Source organism: Mytilus edulis, chromosome 10 (assembly GCF_963676685.1).
Source record: "Mytilus edulis chromosome 10, xbMytEdul2.2, whole genome shotgun sequence".
In the NCBI taxonomy this organism is placed as follows: Eukaryota; Metazoa; Mollusca; class Bivalvia; order Mytilida; family Mytilidae; genus Mytilus; species Mytilus edulis.
In genome coordinates this window covers 57,916,437-57,941,804 of record NC_092353.1, presented here as the reverse complement: position 1 = coordinate 57,941,804, position 25,368 = coordinate 57,916,437, and the positions used below count along the sequence as shown (strand labels likewise).

The 25,368-nt window shown below is 34.0% G+C and overlaps 1 protein-coding gene across 2 annotated transcripts; it reads left to right on the top strand.

Moving 5' to 3' along the window:
* The first annotated feature begins 611 nt into the window (after nucleotides 1–611).
* LOC139491534 (choline/ethanolamine transporter flvcr2a-like) lies at nucleotides 612–23,479 on the top strand. Of its 2 annotated transcripts, none has more exons than XM_071279276.1 (11): nucleotides 612–760; nucleotides 7,318–7,930; nucleotides 9,575–9,716; nucleotides 12,878–13,015; nucleotides 13,839–13,906; nucleotides 14,639–14,742; nucleotides 15,556–15,666; nucleotides 16,950–17,055; nucleotides 17,957–18,068; nucleotides 20,321–20,364; nucleotides 22,343–23,479. In XM_071279276.1, the coding sequence occupies exons 1-11, from the start codon at nucleotides 753–755 to the stop codon at nucleotides 22,430–22,432; spliced, it is 1,536 nt and encodes a 511-aa protein (XP_071135377.1). In that variant the 5' UTR covers nucleotides 612–752; the 3' UTR covers nucleotides 22,433–23,479. The 2 variants fall into 2 exon arrangements, with proteins under 2 accessions (XP_071135377.1, XP_071135379.1); XM_071279278.1 differs by lacking the exon at nucleotides 612–760 and adding an exon at nucleotides 1,532–1,848.
* The last annotated feature ends 1,889 nt before the right edge of the window (nucleotides 23,480–25,368 follow it).

Here is a 25,368-nt window from a genome sequence, read left to right as displayed (position 1 = left end):
TTTCATGATACTGGCCCATGAGTGATAAATAATTACAGGGCTGGTTCTTGAATGATAACAGAACAGACTCTTTATTAAAGTTTTAATTGTCCTTAGGTCTATAACCATCTTTTCACTAACGAAATAAAACATGGCGCACTTTGTAATCGTTTTAGAAAAGTGAAAATATCATTTTTATTCAATAATATATAAGGGCATTTTTAAAATGTCAACTTACTCGACGATGAGCTTCAACAGACATACCAATATATGTTCAATTATCTGTCATTTAAATATGTGACTGTAAATTTATATACAATAATTGAATTTATTTAAATCTTATCAAAGAAAAATGTCAAAGTAGATAAAACATTTACCGACACAGATATGTAATGGTCAAACAACACAATGTTTAGGACAATAATGACATGCTTATAAGCTGGCATATGTGATGAATTCTTATTATTTTCGGAAAATAAATTCCGACTTCAATGGTTAATTAAGATAATTAGAAATTTTAACATATACTGTATCAAGTTAATTTCTTTTAAATTGTGGCCTTTTCATATAAACGTTCGTTTGTACAGGCATTGATACGTCGTCAAATGACACACATAACATAACCTTCAAGGATGTTAAAGTATGTATTCATCAAATATACAACCAAATTATACCCTTGACATTCTATACTTAAAGTAGGTGAATAATGCCAGTAGATGTACCTGACATTTGTATTTGTGGATTTTGACAATGATAAGGACGGTTAGATAAAAATGAAAAGGTAAGGCATATAATATATTTTATTTATTCATGAAATGCACATTTATACCCCTGTGGGTTGAAGGCATATACAAACAATACAATACAATATACACAATGGAAAAATGAACATATTAAACATCATATAAGTAAAAAAGCGCCAACGTACACAAAGTAGTAAAAGCGCTGATAAATGTGATGTCATGAATCGAGACCGTTATTATTTAAAAATGCTGTTTATTTACAGGCCGCAAGCTCACGGCAAGTACACCGTCAGCTGACTACAAACCCGGACGCTAGTCAGTAGACAAATATTTTAGTAAACAATGCAGAATTCCTAACTATCCAATTGTGTAATGATGCAACCGAATAACAGTCCAGTGGGAAATATTGCATGCAAATGATATTTTTACTTCAGAATATCCGAGTCCTGGTTTGAAATTGACCTAAAAATTCTTAGTTTTCAGAATCAAGTGATTAACGATTTTACCGTCGAAGTGTATGAAAATTAAGCGGAATAAAATAATTTAAGACAGCAGAGAAGATAATTCTGTTTAAATTTGTTATTATTCCAGGCGCGGATCCAGAGGGGGGGGGGGGGGGGGGTTCCGGGGGATGAAACCCCCCTTTTTTTTGGACGATCAATGCATTTGAATGGGAACATGTAATTGGAACCCCCCCCCCCCCTTAATTTTGTCCTGGGTTAGGAACCCCCCCTTTTTAAAATGGCTGGATCCGCACCTGCGACTTAAATAAAAGAGTGAGCTATTAATACTGTAAATGTATGATGTCTCTAGTCTGGTCAAAGGGTCAGAGTGTCCTACTTAATTAAACGATAAATTGTTGAAATTCGATAACATGTTTTCACGTGCAGAGAAATTTCACTTATGACCAATGCATGATTGGATATCATCTTTCTTATTGGTCAATGATCTTGCGGGTCAGTACGAGTTCACGTGTAAGTGCATTGTGGTCACTTCCTTTTATCATCAGCATTTGATGTGTTAACTTGTGATTCTTATCAAACAATTTGTTCAAAATTATATGTGATTTTGTTTTTTGTTTTATGGATAATTTTGGACTGGAGTGATTTCATTCTAGCTATTTCAGGTAAAATCGAACTATACTTTTATTTTTAAGCTATTCTATGCTTACATTTTGAACAAACGTACAGTTATTTTTTTTTTAACCATTCTGCCATTCGGATAGAACTCACGATTTAGATTTATGCCAAACATGAGCAGTTGGTCAAATTCATTTCTTTGTCAAAGAGATAGTGGGTCAAATTGATTTTCATGTGGATGGCGACATTGTGCGTTTGCGATCAAAATGTAATTATTTATCATTTACTCTGATGATTAACCTGATGCTGTAATTTTACAAGTTACTGCATCCTTTACAGCATCATTATGTTTGCCTTGTGTATTTGTAAGATACATGATTCGTTTAAATTTAACTACAATTAAAAATTGAATTATTGCATAACGATAATAATACCATACATGATAGAATGCAAAGTTATACCCGGTATAACACATAATTTATATGATGTTATTAACGGTTCCATACATTTTAAGTACTCTTATATGAAAGAGCAAGACAGTTTAAGGTTTAATGCTAAGCTATTGTGTTACAAACCCATTTGCCTTATATATACTTGTTTGGGTAAGGTTGACGATATTTCAATTGGTGCAGTGAGCTTGACTGCTTGTACTTGTGACCTCTGTGTATGTGCTTTTTCAATTACGTTTTATGCAGAGTTAATTGTTTTATGCTATGTCACGAAACTCATGCTACTTTCGTAAATATCGTCACGGCAGTTTGGTTTGAGCTTATTATAATTTTGCAAGTTAGCCTAATCGCTATAATTGTTAGTATTTTAATTTATGCAAGTGTACCTTGTTTGCTTTATGTAATCGGTATAAAAAGTATATGTCTCTTACCTATATCGCAACCCAATGCTTATTTATTACGAACCAATTTACCTGTCTTTGCCTGTTTGGGTAATGTGGACGATATTTAAATTTTCGCAGAGGGCGTGGTTGCTTGTACTTATGTCCTCTGTGTATTATTTTCTCAGAGGTTATGGTAGCTTGGTCTATGACCTCTGTGCATTTACTTTTGCAAATATTGTAGTATGTAGTGGGTATTGTTTTATGCTTCGTCATGAAACTCATGCTGCTTTAGTTTTGCAGAGGTCGTAGTAGCTTGGTCTATGATCTCTGTATTGTTTTATGCTTCGTCATGAAACTCATGCTACTCTTTCAGAGGTCGTAGTAGCTTGGTCTATGACCTCTGTGTATTTGCTTTTGTAAAGTTAATATGTAGTGGGTTTTGTTTTATGCTTCATCATGAAACGCATGTTATATTTTTGCAGAGGTCGTAGTAGCTTGGTCTATGACCTCTGTGCATTTACTTTTGCAAATATCGTAGTATGTAGTGGGTATTGTTTTATGCTTCGTCATGAAACTCATGCTGCTTTAGTTTTGCAGAGGTCGTAGTAGCTTGGTCTATGATCTCTGTATTGTTTTCTCTGTGTATTTTCTTTTATAAAGTTAATATGTAGTGGGTTTAGTTTTATGCTTCGTCATGAAACTCATGATAAACTACTTTTAATTATTATTTCGTCATGGTGATTGGTTTGGAATAAATTAATTTTGTAATCAATTCTTTAGCTACATACAAAATTGCCAGTATTTTGAGACATGTAGCCAGATTTACATGTTTGTCAGTTTATAATACATGTTTTTAATGTATTATTTTATTTATCTTTACTAGTATAATTCATGTACATGATATAGTTTGGGTTGCGATGAACGTAATTGATAATTTTTATGCCGATACTTGTGGACTGTAAGGTCGTTTGCTTTTTTGTATATACTAGATTTATTAATAAAAATAACATTGGACAAGATATATATATATATTTATCATATACTTAGACTAAATAACATATAAATTTTACCGTATGATAATAGCATTAAATTGACGTAAATTCCATATTTTTCGAATTGGTGCTTAGAGGGCTGATATGAAAAGTTTATCACATGCTTCGATTGTTATCACATGCCTTTCCGTAACGTTATCACATGGCATTCCGGTAATACTCGGCTAATTCCGGAAAATACACCCCAATGCTACGTTTTCAGTGAAAAACATTACAAAGTAGTGTACAAAACAATTATTTGGATACTGGAAAGTATATTGTTTAAAATAATAAAAAAATAAACAAAAAACAAAAAACAAACAATTATTTAATAAACGCATTATTTAAGTTTTTCTGAAACATAATTTAGAAAGTTTCTTTAAAAAGTTGACTTTTCCAAACAATGATCATTATGCATATTGTTGAATTATTTTTTTGTCGATTCGTCCATATTAAAATGTTTTTTTTCTCTCTCTCTGTTGAGGCATATAATAGAAAGATTTTCATATTGAATGTATCAAATTTTTGGCCCGACGGCCGTGAACTTTTTTACTCTTTAAATTTCGGGAACCACGTAAAAGGATCAATATACGAATCTGTCATTTTTCTCTACTGTTGAAGCATATGATAAAAAGATCATAACATGTCATTTTTCATATCGCATGTATTATCAGCCCTCGGTCAATATCAGCCCTCGAGCCATGCGGCTCTTGGGCTGATATTGAACCTAGGGCTGATAATACATGCGATATGAAAGATGCCATGTAATAATCTGATAATATATACTGATGATATTTTAAAGTTCGTACTCTTCATTTAATACATGATGATAAAAACATCTTTTCTGTTTAATGGTTGATTATTAAAGAAGAGAAACTATGATAATTTAATTATCGCATATTATTCCTTAACATTCGTTATGTTTGTCGTTTATTTAAATCATGTTCAATTATGAAAAGTTTGAGGTCATACACTTCGACGGTAAAATCCTTGTAAAATTAAATCAACAATAATAGTTTCTCGTTTTCATAATTGAACATGATTTAAATAATACATTATGACTTAATTTTTAGATGCTAAATTATGCAATGCATATGATATAACTTAACATAAAATGGGTTGTTTGCCCATGCAAAGCGTAATAAGTTGAAAGTAATGTATATATAGGCGTTTAAACATTTTTGATGAAAAAAAACGATTGGTAGCTTAACAAAAGATTACATGTGATGAATTTGAAAAAACGTAAAGATTGCACACGTTAAGCACAAAAGTCATTAGTACGGAAGCGTATTAGGGACATAGAAAAATAAAAGTAGTAGTGAACTTTTTTTCAAAGTCGAAATTTTGACATTTCAAATCTTAAAATTTCGACTTTAACTCGAAATTTTAACTTTTCTTATCTTGAAATTTTGACTTTCTAAAATCTTGAAATTTCGACTCTTCAAAGAGTCGAAATTTTGACTTTTTTAGAACTCGAAATTTTGCCTTTATAAAACTCAAAATTTCGACTTTTTTAAAACTGGAAATTTCGGTTTTTTCTAAAATCGAAATTTCGACTCTTTTTAACTCAAAATTTTGACTTGTTTTAAACTCAAAATTTCGACTTGTTTTAAAGTCAAATTTCGAATTTTCCTAAGTATTTATACGTTTGCGATTACCACATTCACAGTCATTTATATCAGCAAGCGGAGAGCAATATACATCATAAACTTAATAAGCACATTTTAATAAACTAAACCATTTTAAAGAGGTTATTTTAGACAGAAAATCTTGTTCTTGCCGAAGAATAAATAAAATATGTTTCACGTTCAAATACATATTTCAAGTCTGGACTTCAGATATGTGTATCAAGACAACCCCGTTATTCCGATACACCCATGTTACGACATACTTTTATTCAACAGTCTGATATATAAAGACAAGGGTTAATAATTGTGTCATAATAATGTCAACTTGTAGAGTTTAATCAATATTCCAGAAAAAAGAACCATTTATTTATTTCAAAATTCCAAAACTAGAAAACCGAGCAGCTCATTTGTCGTCCTGAATATGCATGGCATTTTTGGCTACTTGATTTACCATTGTTTAAACAAGGCAAATTCAGTGACTTGCTATTGGGAAACCAAACAAGCCTTTGAAACTGCGATACTAAATGTTCTCAGATATGACGATTCTATGACAGTGACGTTGGAACTAAAACATGGAACAAAACCTATTTCAAAATATAAATTGCCAAAATGTGTTGATGACGCGTTAATAATTTGCGTCCATGTCGACTCCTTCTAAAGTTGTAATAACTGTGTTTGAATACTAACATCAAAGTTTTAAAAGAGATCAAAGTCGAAATTTCGATTGTAAAAAAAGTTCGAAATTTTGAGTTTATTAAAAGTCGAAATTTTGAGTTCACAAAAAGTGGAAAATTTGAGTTTAAAATAAGTTGAAATTTCGAGTTTAAAATAAGTCAAAATTTCGAGTTTTAAAAAAGTCGAAATTTTGAGTTTAAAAAAGTCGAAATTTCGAGTTTAAAGTGAAAATTTCGACTTTTTGTAAGTCGAAATTTCGAGTTTCAAAAAAGTCAATATTTCGACTTTTCAAAAAGTCGAAATTTCAAGTTTTTGAAAGTCAAATTTTCAAGATTATGTCAAAATTTCGGGATTTGAAAAGTCAAAATTTCAAGTTAAAGTCAAAATTTCGAGATTTGAAAAGTCAAAATTTCGACTTTGAAAAAAAAATTCACTGCCAATTTTATTTTTTCTATGTCCCTAATACGCTTCCGTACATTAGTGCTTTTTCCGCTAGCTCGTAATTGTTAATGAAAATGTATGAGGATCTGGAAGGGTCACCAGATTATAGAGAATAATCGATAAAAGTGCAGAATAAAAGGCAACCAGTATGGAGAATAGAAAAAAAGTAAAAACAAAAGTACAAAAGAGAGATATAATAGGATGCTGAAATATAAAGAATATTGAATAACAGGAAAAATTATAAAGAATAGAGAAAAAAATGGCCTAATTTTTTTTTTAAAGAATACAAAAATGAAGGACCCCCCCCCCCCCCCCCCCATCAAGACCCTTATGTATGTCTCTTCCAAGGCAAACAACTCGTACGAATGAATTCGAAGCTATAATTACAGGATTGATAACGGAATTGGTAAACAGACTATTCTTGGATGGAGAGTTGTCTCATTGGCACTCATACCTCATCTTCTTATATCTATTCGATACATTTGGTTTCCTAAACTCTCGGTCTCGAGCGTACAGTTATTAAAAACAGTTGTATTACGTGCTGAAATGGTATCAGACGCCTATATACTATATATAAAATACATGAAAAGAAAAGAAAAAGGAATCACCACAAAATATCGGACAGTACAAGCCATACAAACCAACAACACCCAACTCCTCATAAGTACATATAGACAATCAAGAACAAACAACTCACCATCATGATACTGATTGTACAGATAGCCTTACTTAGTATAGACACACAATATGGTGGGTTACACCAGTTTTCATTCACACACCCCTTGTTTGCCTATCTAGACTGTATGTTGTAAAAGTTTATTATGTTTTATTTTTCACCCTACAAATGATGAACAACAAAAAAAAATCGTTTATTGTCATATGATAAATTACTGACTAATTTAATTACAGTACAATGGATGACCAAGAGGAACTGACAACGAAAGTTACCGAAGATAATACACCGAAATTTACCGAAGATAAGACATCGAAAGTTACCAAAGATAAGACATCGAAAGTTACCGAAGATACGACAACGAAAGTTACCGAAGATAATATTCTACCACAAGTCTACAAAAGGCGTTGGATTATACTTTTTTTGTTTTCATTTGTTTCGTTGACCAACAGCTTCCAATGGTTACATCTGAACATAATAGGAGATGTGTTACTCAACTATTACAATGCCAGTTTGCCAGAGGACAAATTTCAACAAGAGACTGCTCTAGATTGGCTATCAATGGTCTACATGCTGGCGTATATACCGCTAATCTTTCCAGTAACATGGCTTCTAGACAAAAAAGGACTTAGGGTTGTGATTATTTGCGGAAGTTTCCTGAATGCAGTTGGCGCTTGGATTAAAGTAGCATGTGTTAGCCCCGATCGTTTTGCGTTATTGATGTTCGGCCAGTCTGTTTGTTCGGTAGCTCAGGTTTTTATACTTGGTATCCCTGCGAGACTTGCAGCAATATGGTTTGGTCCAAACCAAGTATCAACAGCAACGTCTTTAGGTGTATTTGGCAACCAGGTATATTATTTAACATTGTTTTAAATTAAGGACTTGGTTTAAATGGCCTACATGAGAAACAAATCAGCAAAGACGATTTCTTCACTTTTCCTATCTTGAACTTTCAATATTCACGTAACATCACCCAAGTCAACAGACAAGGGATAATATATCTATAAGAGTATACAATTTGCAGGTGCTTGTGTATCTTTACAGAACATCTTTGGTAGAGAGTATCTGCTTGCAAGAACAGAACTAAACTAAAGTTTATTATGTCACCTCTTTTAAAGTTTTGTGTAACCTTAATGATATCAAATGTTCGGGAAGGGTAAGCTGATCCTTCTCCTCTTGTGATACCTGTCTTGTTGCTCATGGTTAGTAAAAATTCGGTTAATGGTGTTATCATTAAAATACGACTTATTCTGCAAGTGCTAATGCTGAAGAATAAACCGCTGCCTTCTCTGTCATCTAAATCCGAATCGAGTTCTTTGTAGGGTTTATCTTTAGAGAATGTATATGTTTTTCTTAAAAAGGCAGTGTCATCATTTTGTAATACTGTGTATTCGTCACGCATTATCGCTTTTTCTTGCTCATCAAATCTTACTCATTTTTTAAACTTGCCCTGGCTTCATCTGGCAGTAAACACAATTTTATTTAAAGAGTTGTTGTGCAGGATTTTCAATTACGCAGTCACGTCCGCGGTCGGAATTTGGAGGTTAAATATATAATATCTTGTGTAGGAATATCGCCATACTTTCTGCATGTTCAAGTATATTTGTCTATTCGAAATAACATAAAAAATGTGGTACATATTTTTTTATGAGGCGCTACGCGGGTTATTCAGTGTGCACCAATTTTTTTATGTTACTTCTTCAAAGACAGAAAAAATATTACTACAGTCATTCCTTAAAAAGTATAAGTACACGAACCTTTTAATATGCAAATTTCTCATGTTTGACTGTGAAGGCTTGCCATTATACGTGTATAACACTGCACTGTTTGATTTGACAATTATGTTATTAACAATTTTGTATTTAGAATACTGATTTAACAATTTTACCATTGGAGATTGAAGTTCGTATTAAATTTGTACCTGTATTATCCAACAAAGAAATGAAATTCATAAACTGAAAATGCGTATTCCACAGAAAATTAATTCCAGAAATATAAAGCAAGGAGATGTGTTATGATTGTCAATGAAAAAACTCTGCAAAAGACCACGTGACAAGGATGAACCTGATGAAAATACCTACGGCATTGAGTAATACCAATGCCGTTAAGTAAACTATAACAGGTCCTGGCATGAAAAAGTGTATATTGCTTCAATATACATTAAGATAAATATGGATGGATGTTAAAAGAATAATAACAAAAGTGGTCAAAGATACCGAAGAGACAATACATCTCACGAGACCGACTTTGAAATGACAAAAAAAAAAACCCCGAAAAACAACGGAAAGAAAATGAATAAAACGCTACATAGAAAACTAAAGATTATTCACCACCACGAACCCCTACAAAAAGACGGGAATGATCTCAGTTGATCTTGAAAGGGTAAACAATTCTTGCTCTAATTGAGGCACCCGTCGTGTTGCTCATGAAAATTTAAAATTCGCTGACACGTCAAACAGCAGGTTATTGTTTTTTTCATTGCCATATTTGTAGATTGGTGCAGCTGTAGGATTTTTACTTCCTCCGCTACTGGTGAAATATAGTCCCGACATAGATCTGGTCAGCAGCCGTTTATATACTTTGTTTTATATTGGCGCTGGCGTCACAACGCTTCTCTTTTTAATGGTTTTAGTTAGTAAGTATATCTAAACATTATTTTCCGTCACTGTTACACAGTCTCTGAACACATCGTCTCGGAAAATACACTCCATTGTTGTTTAATTGTGTTTTTGTGTGTTGATGTGCCATTGTCGTACTTTTACAAGGTTTGTATTAATAATTAGGCTTTGGATTTTCAAATATTTTGGTATCGAGCATCAGTGAAAGAGACATTAATTGTCGAAATGCGCATCTGATGCAGAAACATTGGTATCGTTTATATTATTACTACCACTGTGTCGATACCTCTGCTGGTATACTGTTAGTTCCCGAGGGTATCACCAGCCCAGTAGCCAGTACTTCGTCGGTACTGACATGAAAACACGGATATTGTTTTGCTTGAAATGTACTGTTATAAAATGTTGGAATCAATTTGAATTAAGAATATGTCTCCCTCATGCAAAGCTCTGATTCCTTGTCCGGTTTTGGATATATATCAGGTCCTTTTGGTTGATCAGCTCTTCAATGTTTGTATAAGTTTTGGATTTTCAAATATTTTGGTCTCGAGCATCACTGAACATTAATTGTCGAAACGCGCATCTGGTACAGTAAAATTGTTACCATTTATATTATAACGAGAACAGATGAAATGAGGTCATGTGTCCGCCTGAAAAAATATCAAATTTGAATTAAATACAATCGAAGTTTTATAATTGCGCTTTTTATTTTACGTCTATTACATACACAAATGTACGGAGCCCTGTTGGTCTCACACAGATTATAAAGTGTCTTTTAAAGTCCTGCGCTGAAGATGTGTAAAGTCTAGCGCTGGAGATGTAAAGTCTAGCGCTAGAGATGTAAAGTCTATCGCTGGAGATGTGAAGTCCAGCGCTAAAGATGTAAAGTCTAGCGCTGGAGATCTAAATTCTAGCTCTGAAGATGTAAAGTCAAGCGCTGGAGATGTAAAGTCAAGCGCTGGAGATGTAAAATCAAGCGCTGGAGATGTAAAGTCAAGCGCTGGAGATATAAAGTCTAGCGCTGGAGAAGTAAAGTCAGGCGCTGGAGATGTAAAGTCAAACCACATATTACGGACCTATCATATCTAGTTACTAAGAGTCTAACCTTACCACGAAAACTTGACTCTGGTCACCGACAATGAAGTCAAACTGACCTAGTCGACACATGTTAAACAGACATATACACTTTATGACAAATTCATACAGCAAATATTGACCTACCATACCTAGTTACTGCCGATGGAACTGACATAATCACAAAAACTTGATTGTGAGGTCAAGGTCAGTTGACATATGTCAGACTGACATGCACACCTAACAATGAATTTCACACTCTCAATATTAATAGCCTACCATACCTTGTTACTGAGAAACTGACCTAATCATAATAACTTGAATCTGGTCACTGGACCATGACAATGAGGTCAAGATCAACCGATATGTGACCGACTGACAAGTTTATGCTTCAAGTTACATTGGCACTAAATTTGGTGGTCCCAGGTCAAAAATTTCGTGAGATATAAGCATTAAACCAGAGGCTCTAGAGAGCCTGGTTTAAAGAAGTAGTTAGTATGTTTTTCTTATAGGGTTCAATGTTAAACTATATTTGGCCATGGAATCCATGTTGGATTTGCAGTTGCCATAAAAATCATAAAATTGTCAAATTCAGGACCATCATTTGATCATTCCTGCATTAAGTAGATTCATTGTACCATACGGATGCTCAAAGAGAGCAGTTCATATGTTTTCCCTTATAGTTCTTTGTTAAACTGTATCGGCCTGTGGCGACCATCTTGGTTCTCCAATCAGCACCGAATTCATTAAAATTATTAAGGACTATCATCTGATCATTTATCCATAAACTGGAATCGATATGTCAAAGTTTCTTTGTAAAAGTTGTTGTACATTTTTTTCCCTATATGGTTCTATGTTAAATTGTTTTGACCATGGAAGCCCTCTTGGATATACAGTCGACACCAAAATCATAAAATTTATCAAGAATCTTCATTTGATCATTCATGCATATATTGGATTCATTTTGTAATATGGTTTCTAAACCAGAATGTAATAGTTCACTTGGTTTAAAAGAAAAAGGTTTCTCAGTAGAAATAGTTTTCATTTTCCCCTATAGGGTTCAATGTTAAACTATGTTCGACAGTGGTGGCCATCTTGGACTGCCGATCGGCACTTAAATCATAAAATTTATGAAGGACCATTATCTGATCATTCATTCATAAACTGGAATCGAAATGCCACACATCTCCAGCGCTAGACTTTGCATATCTCCAGCGCTAGATTTTACACATCTCCAGCGCTAGACTTTACATCCCCAGCGCTAGACTTTACATCTTCAGCGCTTGACTTTACATCTCCAGCGCTAGAATTTAGATCTCCAGCGCTGGACTTTACATCTCCAGCGCTAGACTTTACATCTTCAGCGCTGGTCTTTACATCTCCAGCGCTAGACTTTACATCTCTAGCGCAAGACTTTACATCTCCAGCGCTAGACTTTACACATCTTCAGCGCAGGACTTTAAAAGACACTTTATAATCTGTGTGAGACCAACAGGGCTCCGTACAAATGTGTATTCCAAATAGTTTTAAGTGAATGATTGCATTTATAAAACAAGAATATATAATACGGTAGGACGGGCAGATAATAACGCATCCAAATGTAACCTGTGTTCTTGACTTGACTGAAAATAAACTGACGTCAACAAATTAACTGCGTAATTTTTTTTTTAAGTTGTGAAGAAGAACGGCGACTTTCTTTATTAAAGCGTGTGGAATCTTCTGGAGGGCATCCGATGTCAATGACGGATTATCTTTTTTTATCTGATTCATCAATCAGAAGTTCCAGTAAATGCTCGTGATTTCTATAACATTGACTCTGTTGCGACGCTATTATCAACAAAGAGGGAAATGCAATATCCTACGGTAACCCACGAAAAATAATTTTAGAGAAAATAGAATAGAGAGATATCATAGGCTGGTCCTCTCCCTTGCAACATACGGGTATCACAGAGCCAAACAGATAAAGGAAAGAGAACCAGTCTAAGAGATATCATAATTATATTTTGTGTAATAAAATGCCTATAAGCAGTAACAAAAGTTATAAATTATACATCCCAAATTGAATCAGCTGACATATACTATACATATACTTCTTTTGTACATGTAGTTTTTAAGAAAGAGCCCCCACAACCACCAAGTAGAGCTCAGTTGTTAGCAGTAAGAAATGCTGCCAGTCAACACTACGGGAAATCCCTGCTGAGATTATTAAAAAACAGAGGATTTCTTCTACTGGTATTAACTTATGGTATGTAAGAATTTGGTTTCTCTTTCATTCATCGAACAGCAAATAGGGTGGTAAAAGGGGGGGGGGGGGGTGCTTGCACGGAAAAAAACGTGAAAGACATAATTTCACGTTGAACGTGAAATAATTTCTGTCATTAACGTTGCACGTTGGGCTATGTTTTTTTTGGAAAAAAAGTTTGTTTCCATTTTTTAGAGAAAAAAATAATTTGTTTTTGATTCTGAGAAAAAAATTTGTTTGTTTCACCCTCAGCTGCCACTATATGTAATGCTAAAATTGAAAGAAAAAAATTGTTTTCGACTTGTCGCGAAAAAAATAGATTGTCCAGAAAAAAAAACCCATAGCCCCCCCCACCCCCCCCCCCCCCCCCCCCCCCCCCCCCCCCCGAAAATCAAATTGATTACTGCCTAAGGTGTAAATAAAAGAGAAAACTTTCTATCAGAGATCAATTGACGTAAAAGTAAGCAACTATAGGTCATCGTATGACCTTCACCAATGAGCAAAATCCTTACCGCATAAGCTATAAAAGGCCTTAACAAAACAACGAAAAACAATTCAATTTTGTCAAAAGCAAGAATGGATTTTGTGTCGTAAACAAATGCATTTAATTTATATTTTTTTTTTATTAAATAAAGCTTCTGCACACAAACACACTTTACGAATCTATTTCAAAACTAAATGAAAGCTGTATCAAAGGCGAGAAAGAATATACAACCAAGATGAAAATGAACACCGTTATCAAAAGCATTCTTCGCGTTTTTTCAAAATATTCAATTCAAAACGACTAGTGAATGTATTTTTAAACATTCTAGAAATATACTTTTAGGGATAAACACAGGAGCATACTACGCCATAGCAACATTAGTGAATCCCGTCGTTTTGAATTATTTCCCGGTATGTACTATTTACCTTTACATTTTTTTTTTAATTATAAACTTGATGAGATAAGGATTTACGAATGAAAAAAAAAATGGTTTTACTAGAAAGAACCATTCGCTGTATGCCTGTCCCAAACCAGGAGCCTAAAATCCAGTGATTTGTATTTGTTGTTGTTTGCCATAGTTTTTTTTTATTTGATTGGGTTTAGCATAAATCAGACCGTTAGTCTTCTCTTTTGAATGGTGTCATATTTTTGTAAATGCCTGGGCCTTTATATGTAACTATATGGTATGGGTTTTGCTCATTCTTGAAGGTCGTATGATCATCTGTGATTGTTAGTTAGATCTTCCTTTGGTTACAGGTGGATAGTGCATCTTTGGCCATCACACTATACATGTCTTTATTTCTACCTGCTTCGCCAACGATGAAAGCAGGTCCAATAACCGATCGACTCTGTCAGTCATTCCGTCATTCCGTCCTTCCGTCTGTCCGTCCGTCTCTCCGTCCAAAAGACCTTGGGTAGAACACTTTCGTCAATGTTTTCTTGGCTTCTATGAAAGGGAATATGGTTATTAATTTTGTCTGCAGCTTAACAATTTTCGTGTTGTTCTTGTTATGCTTGAAACTTGAAAACGTTATATTTTCTGCAATTGTGTACGAACTCAAATATATATGTGAATAATGGCGTTCAAATATTGGTTATCAACAAGTCAATGTGTATAAATATCCACTGTTATAAATATTTAGGATCACCAAAAAGAAGCTGGAGAAATAGGATTGACAGTGGTTATAGCAGGAATAGTAGGAGCTATACTGGCCGGAGTATGGCTTGATAAAACTAAAACATTCAAGTAAGAATTTCATCTCGGAGAATATGGTCAAATTGATTAAAATACAGATCCAGTGTCAAATCATCGCTTACAAGGATATGACAACACTCCGTTCTACTTTCTGTTCTGGTAGTTATTTCATCATCCAATGAATTTGCTGCCTTAGCAGCTGCCTACACATTTTTGAAGGTGTGGATCATTACGACAAAGAGGATCCCGAAAGTTCTTAAAAAGTTAACGGAACCTTTTCAGATCCATGTAAGCGAAGCGTAGACACGGGATCTGTATTATAATCAGATTTGGTATTTTGGGATAATTCACATCATTAAAAAAATATAGAAAACAAGAATGTGCCCATAGTACACGGATGCCCCACCCGCACTATAATTTTCTATGTTCAGACAGTGGACCGTGAAATTTGGGTCGAAACTCTAATTTGGCATTAAAATTAGAAAGATCATATCATAGGGAACATGTGTACTAAGTTTCAAGTTGATTGGACTTCAACTTCATCAAAAACTACCTTGACCAAAAACTTTAACCTGACACGGGACAGACGGACGGACGAACGAACGGACGAACATACCAGAAAACATAATGCCCCTCCTACTATCGTAGGTGGGGCATACAAATAACATTTTTGCAATCAGACTAGGAAACAGTAGATTAGTATTTTAAACACTGTGTGTAGCAAACTTGTTTTGTTGGCTTGATGACTCATTGACCTATCGCCGTACATCTCTTATTTACCATATTCATATGTATGAAACATGCAACAAGACAGACTTAAGACAACTGATAACATGTTGTTTTACTTATTTTTCTGCTTTTTAGAGGAACAACTGTTGGTATATATTTGCTGTCGTTAGCTGGTATGGTTGCATTTACTTTTACATTGAATGTAAACTTACTTTGGGTAGTATATCTATGTGCCGGAATATTAGGGTACGTATTTTCAACTTGTTACTTATTCCAATTTAAAAAAAGAGTCACGATACCACCCGAAAAACTAAATATTGAGATGTTACATTGCTTGATGAATTTAAAAACGAAACTGTAAATTGGTATAAAAGCGTATTTGCTTACACGAAGCAAACTGCATGTTTAAAAGCATAATCGAATGTGTGTGATGATATATCGCAATTTTTATTTACTATATTTCACTGGGAAATGACACATCAACTCGTTTTTAAATGAGTTGTAATATTATTTTATGGTTGATTTTTTTTTATCATATATCATCAAGTTATTGATCTTTGATATCGAGGCAAAGACTGAGACAGTGATAATTACCTAAAAGAACTTTTAGCATTTACCTGTTTATGTTTATGTATAGATATACATTGTAAGTTGCCTTATGTTTTGCTTTCTAAGCGCTTTTCAAACATTAGTTAACAAAACTGCAATATTTGCAATAAGATTTTGAGTTTTTAAACATTTTACTTATTACTAGAAATGCCACTGCAAATTGGTATAAAATCATATTTGCTTACACGTAGCAAACTGCATGTTAAAAAGCATAATCGAATGTTTGTGATGATATTTCGCATTAATTATATTGCACAGCTGGAAGACGACAGAAACTATCGTGAGACGTTGCTGTTGTAGTTTTGAATTAAATGTAGCGACCTAAATAAAAAAAAATAGATGACTTTTCAAATACAAGCTTAAGATCACTCAGAGAACTTATTACCAAATACACACCTATTGAAAAAAAAATCATAAAAGTTACAATTTTCTTTTTACCTCTATGGTCATTTATCGCACCGCGGGTAAATTATCACGTTTTGATTGGTTTAACGCCGTCACGTAGTGACCCCCTATGATACGTATCATACGGGGTAAGTAAATTTCATAGGGGGTTCATGACACGTTAATGGTGACGTCATCTATTAATGTTGTTGTGTTTCATTGTTTATTATTCAACAAAACTCAGCAGAAAAAGTCCAGCGTGCGATAAATTCGTTATACGGTTAACTACGGACTCCCTACGAATCCTAAGAGGGTGAATAATATCCATAGCGGATTCGGCCTCCGGCCTCACCCCCTATGGATTTTACTAACCCTTTATGGATCCGTAGGGGGTCAGTAGCGAACCTTATAACTTATAGTATTCAGTTTATATTTAGTACACACTATCATTAAGTTGATAATTTTTAGCATATTATGCAGTTGTATGTATTATGACTCGAAAACTTCCTTTCTATATACTTTTTCCATCTACGTAGATTTTTCATGACTGGTTACTTGCCTGTAGGGTTTGAAATTGGTGCAGAAATTACCTATCCAGAATCAGAGGGTACTTCATCCGGTCTCTTGAACGCATCAGCACAGGTAATATGTTCAGAAGTATTTCCCTGAATGACTGATAACGTTTTTTGAATAGTAAGAGGGCAACAAACCAGTAATATTATACAATTACTGTCTTTTGATGAGGTTAATATGCGGTTGTATTGACTTTTGAAAAAACTGATATTCACTGAGGCCGACGGCCGAAGGGAATATCAGTTTTCAAAAGTCAATTAAACGACATATTTACCGAAACAAAAGACAGTACTTGTTGTATTCCATATTTCGAGAGAAAACAATGTATTTAATGACAAGTATTTACCAAACCCAATTGTACATCAACCATTTTACCATAACGTTACATGTAAAAGCGCGTGACGTTTAGCGCGGTGAATATCACTTTTCTCCAGGTGAATATGCTGTTTTATTCAAAATACAATCATATATATAGAGAAACCTACTAAAATAATACCAGGAATATACTGATTTTCAAAACTCGTAAATTAATTTTTAATACAAAATTCAAGAATCTAAAGTATGAAAGAATAAACGTTTCTCCATGATAACATCAGTGAAACAATTTTTTTTATAGATTGATGAATGAATGAATGAATAAATTAATCTATAACTAACAACGTTTTGTTCTCTTAAACAGTATTTGATTCCCTCAGTTTATAAAATATTTTCGGTATTGCCACGACAATCATTGTTGTACTCGGTACTGGTTACTGCTTACACCTCATGAAATCACATCACTTGCATTTCCCTTTTCACATGCAATGAAGTTAATATAAAAAAGAAATGTGATTAGATTGCCAATAAGACAGCTTGTCATCAAAACGAAAGTACAAGGATGCAAACAGATGGTCATATGACCTTCAATAATGAATAAAACTCAAGTCAATATAACCATGAAGTAATGTCCAAATTAATCTTCTTGTTTCAGCTCTTCGGAATCATTTTCACTATAAGCATGCGTGCAATGATGAATGAAGTCAGTATTTTTGGTGCTAATATAACACTCAGTTCATTCCTTCTTCTTGGAACTATCTTAACAGGTAAGTAAGGCCTTTTGTATCGTGATAATCATGTTGAAATAACCGTCAAGTTATGAAGAGTTATTTTCATTTTTCTAGCACTTTGACGATACATCTGATGGTGGACTAGATGGTACTCCCCGATAGTAGCAGCAACTCAATAGTCATTACGTCATTATTTGTTACATTTTTTCTTAACTTCGTTGTTGAAAATTTTGGGAAACTCTTTTAGGCAAAATTGACTTTGGATGACATTTGCTTTTCTTGTTATATCCGTTTTGGTCATACAGTTTCTTAAAGTCATATGAAACGAGTGAGTGGTGAAAAATAATGTTTATACAATTCTTGAACCAATGCATGTATATATCATAAACTTAGACCTCTGTTCACGATTTTATCATTATTTTCGCAAATATATCATATAATCATCTTTTTTTTCTCTCTCTGTTTGTCATGATTTAATAAGTATGGCTGCTCATTAAATGCCGTGTTTTGAAGCCGAGTTTTACCGATTGTCACCTTATAGTAAACAAATCACAAAAAGCATGGGTATTGAGCACGTTTTTAACATGTATAATCAGATATTTGTTTATTTCAATGACAGATCCATGCGTATTGCGATCACCGGATTTTTACGAGGAGGGTTACGCTCGGGTCACTATGCATACGGAAAATATGTCGGCGAATTGCTTGCTGGAAGCAAGCAATTAAAAATAAGTAAACTTCTTCTAAATGTGGAAAATTAAAGAATTTTCCTCAGAAAAAAGTATATGAACATAAGTTGTATAATGAAAACTATCCATTTAGTTATAAAAAACAGATGCATATTTTTTTTTAATTTGAGGTTTCTTATGACTTTAAGTATTGATTGAGTTTTACTGTGCGTATTGCTGTGTGTTTGTTTTTTTCTACATTGGCTAGAGGTATAGGGGCAGGGTTGAGATCTCACAAAATATGTTTAACCCGCCGCATTTGTTCGCCTGTCTCAAGTCAGGAGCCTCTGGTCTTTGCTAGTCTTATATGTTTTTATTTTTTTTTATTTTAGTTCATTTATATGTGTTGGAGTTTAGGATGACGTCAATTTTCACTGAACTAGTACACATTTTGTTTAGGGGCCAGCTGAAGACCGCCTCCGGTTGTGGGATTTTCTCGCTGTATTGAAGACCCATTGGTGGCCGTCGGCTGTTTGGTCGGGTTGTTGTCTCTTTGACACTTTCCCCATTTCCATTCTCAATTTCATGTATTGTATAGCAATCTGTTCTGGCTTTATGGTGTTGTTGAATTGCTGTGCCATATACATTCAAATTCCGACAATTTTGAAAGCACTTAAAACCGTGCATGCGTCTCGTACAGTGAAAAAAAAACTGTTACATGACATATAAGAGTATATGTTATTTGAGAGAAATCACATATATCTCTTATATCGGTACATATGTACCACAGATAACAAAAACACTATATAGTGCGGAACACAATTTCTCTTACTACCATGAACATAGTAATATGTCTTTTGATTAAGTTAAGCCAATTGATATTTTAAAGTGTGTCTTTCTTTGTTGTGATGTTACACTATTGTTTCAGGTTGGGTGAAGGTTGGCGCCTTTATAAACGTTTAAACCCGATGCGTTTGTCCTAAGTCAGGAACCAGATGTTCAGTGGTTATCGATTGTTGATGTGGTTCATAAGTGTTTCTCGTTTCTCGTTTTTATATAGATTAGACCGTAGGTTTTCCTGTTTGAATGGTTTTACACTAGTAATTTTTTTAAATAAATTAAAGACCTGCTAGTGGAATCGCTTATGTTATATATACTACTTTATACATTTATCCAGCAACTAGTTGTGTTTATTTCCTAAATAAAGTAACACAGCTATATTTTGTGCAATGTCAATTTCATCATGGAACACCTTTTCCACAATCAAGGGTTCATTAAGGGATGAAAATAAGTGTGAAATTTGTGTTACATTTTAAATAGTTTGAAATTTGTGTTACATTTTAAATAGTTTGAAATTTGTGTTACATTTTAAATAGTTTGAAATTTGTGTTACATTTTAAATAGCTTTCAATGTATTAATTTAAGGTGCTGTATAAAAACAATATTAGGTCAATGTCATAAAAATATAAACCTTTTTGTATTCGGCACAAAACTGGGGAAGGGCGAGGCAAAACCGAACCCTTCCCCCAGTTTCACAGCCTCATACAAAAAAGTTTATATTTTTCTGACATTGTCCTCATATTGTATATGTATAGAAACACTTCATTTTTCTCTTTATAGCGTTTATAGGTGCTAATTACAGACGACAATCTGCTGAAAAAGAGGTACGATATGTATATCATATATCCGAGGTATAATTTTGCAATATTGCTTATATTATTTATGCTTTACAACACCATAAGACATTTACAACACCATAAGACATGGCTTATTATTCTATTTTAAGATTTTAAATGTTATTATGATCGTATCTTTTTTGTTATTGCAGCACATTAATATTGCCTTTTTTCTAGTCTTTCGATTTTTAAATTATTTTTTTTTTAAATCATAATGAAAATCAGAGCAATACCTTCGAACATTGACAACTGAAAAATCGGCATACAACGGAATTTCGCGATCGGCTGCCATTTTTCTAAATTGCAAGTTAAGAACCTTTTGTAATATTAAGGTATATAGGAAATATTTTTGTCGAGACAAGTGCCTGTGGTGTGTTCATAATATACAGAAACTGAACGCCAAAATAATTGAAATTAATAGAAAACAAAAAAAATAACGGATTTTGAAAAAAATGGGAGGGCTAAAAATTGTCCTGTCCCCAAGTACCTATGACTTTTGATACCTTTCCTGAAATTCTCCAGTCATAAAATCTTTTACAAAATGCCCGCGATTTTGCGGGTGTGTTCTAGTAGAAATTGAAAATGAAAATAGATAGTTGAAAATTAATACGAGACTCTACCAGTTCACTAAAATATAAAATCGGGTTTTACATCTGATTGCGTGTGGCAATTCCTTAAAAGGTAAGCACGTGTATGCTTAAGGATGTTCGTGAGAGGCCATTAAGAAGTTTACTATTCGAAAACTGACGATATGAGTCAGGGTTCGTTTATTTTGTAGCTTAAAAAAAATACTAAATTAAATACATGTTTTACCCCGCCGTATTTTTGCGCCTGCCCTAAGTCATGAGCCTCTGGCCTTTGTTAGTCTTGTATGTTTTTTTAATTTTAGTTCATTTCTATGTTTTGGAGTTTAGTGTGACGTCAATTTTCACTGAATTAGTACACATTTTGTTGAGGGGCCAGCTCAAGCCCGCCTCTGGGTGCGTAATTTGCTTGCTGTGTTGAAAACTCATTGTTAGCCTTCGGCTGTTTTCTGCCCTTTGGTCGGGTTGTTGTGTCTTTGAAACATTCCCCATTTCCATTCTCAATTTTATCAATAACATATAACAACAGAAAATTTATGCAACATTAGTTTACCTAATTTCAAATCTGAGAATTCGGTTAAAAACATACAAATGAAGGTAAAAATAAACAAATTGAGAGAATTGTATGAACTCCAAAAATTGCAAGACCGGGTGCTTCAACATGGTATGCGTCTCCTGCTATGTGTGGATCCCCGCCATGCGAATCCACATCCAGTCCAATTGTTACAACCGAGAATAGGACACAATCGATAAAATTACTGATTAAACGGCTATAAGGAGTGATCTAAAGATATAATACCGCGAGAAAATGACGTAGTGAGTTGACAAACACATGTACATCGTGTCGTTCAACCTTATCGTGATGGTGACCGTAAATGTGTAGTGTCAATGCAGTCGTGCTTCCTCATAAGGGAACGACTATTTAACTTCGTGGGGGGGGGGGAGTATGTTTTTTTTCCTAAAAAAGAATCTGATCCCTAATTTAATGGGAAAAAATAGTGTGGTCAAGCAGATAAAAAAAATTATTCTGAATCCCTGAATCCAGAAATGGTTGCTCCCTAACTCTGTTAGTAGAAACCCTGGTATGAAGCACAACCATCTTGATAAGTTCTTAAATATATTCAATGTAGTAACGTATTGATTAATATATGTTAATCCAATACAATGGGGGTTGGGGGTATGTTACTTCTGATAAGTTGGAAGTTTTTGACATTCGTTTGTGATAACAGATAATCTTAGTACATAACCGTATATATATTATACATATATACATGCATATATGCTTTCTGTGATAAAGCACCTATTCCTTAGTTTAAATTGTCAGGCATACTTCTGCGTACTATGCTAAAATATATATCACACTTTATTTTCTTTTTTTTCAGAGAATTTCGAAAATAGATTTTTTAGACATCAATATCATTTCAACAAAAAACGAAAAACAACTTGCACAAAAGGACAATGAATGCCATTAGATGTGTGCTGTGCTATGCATGATGCATGCAAGGTTGATTTCGAAACAGTCTTCCATCATTTACAGAAGATGTTACAAATATAGATATATACTAAATGGAACATCACACCGTTACCCAATACTAACAGAATCAACTTTCGATCTCTCATATCGGTGCTATATATGTGTCAATTGTACATGTGTTATGCTACATGTGTTTTTTTTTTTTGTGCTTCGCGCCAATCTGTTGAGTTATTTAAGCCATTCACCACTGATTTTCACATTTTCTTCTTATGTTGTGTTGTTACACCACTGTCCCATGCTAGTGGAGGGTTGAGCGCTTAAAAACATGTTTCATCCTGCCACTATCTACATGTCCCATGTCAGGAGCCTATTATTCAGTGATTGTCGTTGGTTCATTTTTGACATACATGATTTTTTTTTGTAAACTGTATTGTTGTTAACATGATGAATTAAGCTTTCGTTTTATTTTTTGTAGTTGTTAATTTCACGTTTTTCATGTGTTTGGGTTTTTCTCATTGTTTAAGGCCGTACGTGGACATGTAATTGTTTATATCTTCGTTATTTGAAATCTGGTGTCTCATTGGCAATCATACCACATCTCCTTATTTTTATTTTTATGTACATGCAGTTCATTTAATTTCCCAGTTTATACTGTTTCGTTACATGTTGTTTATAAACGTACAACTGCAGAAAAGGGACGAAAGATACCAGAGGGACATTCAAACTCGTATGTCGAAAATAAACAGACAACGCCATGGTTAAAAAAAAGAAAAAGACAATTAGACAAACAATAGTACACAAATCACAACATAGAAAACTAAAGACTGATCAACACGAACCCCACCAAAACTGGGGGTGATCTATGGTGCTTCGGAAGGGTAAGCAGATCCTGCTCCACAGCATACGCAAGGCTGCTTTTGATATGCATTTCGTTTCTAATCAAACTTTTAAACTTAAAAATTCGTGTATCCTTCTTGTTATGTTTTCATATATGTATTAATATGTATTGAATATTTGAACACAAAAATAAATAAATTCCAATATATATGCATGAAATGTCATTTTATATATTTTGCTGTTTCACTTGCAATGATTAGTAGTTTCTATTGAAGAGACACGTTTTGCCTTGAAAACAAAGCGGAAAATACCATGGGGACATTCAAAACTATGTCGGAAGAGAAACCAACAACGCCATCATGACAATAAAACTAATGTAACATCTGATAATGAGCCACCATATACATAACAAAATAGTTTGAACATATATTGATTGACTGCAAGCCAAATGTATGTCCAGTGCTAAATTACCAGTACAGTAAGCTTAATAATTTACTGAAATATATGATTGGATTGATCAATTTCTCAGTTAAATATTATTTCACGAATACGTAACCTGTGTTGTATTGTATTTTGGTTCTGAGTCCATGCTAAATAAATCTGTTGTTTTGGACAATGGTGCATTAACGAAAAACAGGAATTGCCACAAATATTGAATCAACCAACAACGTGCAACTGACTCCTCTGGAACAAAAATATATACATAAAATCAACAACAACAAACAATACATATGGTCAACAAAGTCTACCTAATTTGCTTTGGAAAGAATTCCACTCAAACCAGTGCTAGGGGCCGTCTTAAACTGCAATGAAGTGAGAGTTTTTTGCACCGTATTGGAGGTCTCAATGTGACTTTGAGATGAAGACCTTAGTGGTGCAATTTGATAGCAGTTGCATTGACAGTAATATTAAATGTACGTGTTCTGAGATAAAGATCTTTTAAGATATCAGGCTTATAATGCTGTAAGCCAGACGACAATTCGTCTATAAAAGACTCGTCATTGGCGAGCTACTCAAAAGGTTAAAAGGGAAAGAGAAGTCGTTTTTAGCTCACCTGGCCCGAAGGGCCAAGTGAGCTTTTCCCATCACTTTGCGTCCGTCGTCGTCCGTCGTCGTCGTTAACTTTTACAAAAATATTCTCCTCTGAAACTACTGGGCCAAATTTTACCAAACTTGGCCACAATCATCATTGGGGTATCTAGTTTAAAAATGTGTCCGGTGATCCGGCCAACCAACCAAGATGGCCGCCATGGCTAAACATAGAACATAGGGGTAAAATGTAGATTTTGGCTTATAACTCTAAAACCAAAGCATTTAGAGCAAATCTGACCGGAGTAAAATAATCTATTAGGTCAAGATCTGGGTTAAATTGTTTATCAGGTCAAGATCTATCTGCCCTGAAATTTTCAGATGAATCTGACAACCCATTGTTGGGGTGCTGCCCCTAAATTAGTAATTTTAAGGAAACTTTACTGTTTTTGGTTATTATCTTGAATATTATTATAGATAAAGATAAACTGTAAACAGCAATAATGTTGAGCAAAGTTAGATTTACAAATAAGTCAACATGACCGAAATGGTCAGTTGACCCCTTTAGGAGTTATTGCCCTTTATAGTAAATTTTTAATCATTTTTCGTAATTCTTAATAATCTTTTACAAAAATCTTCTCCTCTGACACTACTGGGCCAAATTAATCCAATCTTGGCTACAATCACTATTGGGGTATGTAGTTTAAAAAATGTGTGGCGTGACCCTGCCAACCAACCAAGATGGCCGCCATGGCTAAAAATAGAACATAGGGGTAAAATGTAGATTTTGGCTTATAACTCTAAAACCAAAGCATTTAGAGCAAATCTGACCGAGTAAAATAATCTATTAGGTCCAGATCTATCTGCCCTGAAATTTTCAGACAAATTGGACAACCCGTTGTTGGGTTGCTGCCCCTGAATTAGTAATTTTAAGGAATTTTTGCAGTTTTTGCTTATTATCTTGAATATTTATATAGATAGAGATAAACTGTAAACAGCAATAATGTTAAGCAAAGTAAGATCTACAAATAAGTTAACATGACCAAAATTGTCAGTTAACCCATTAAG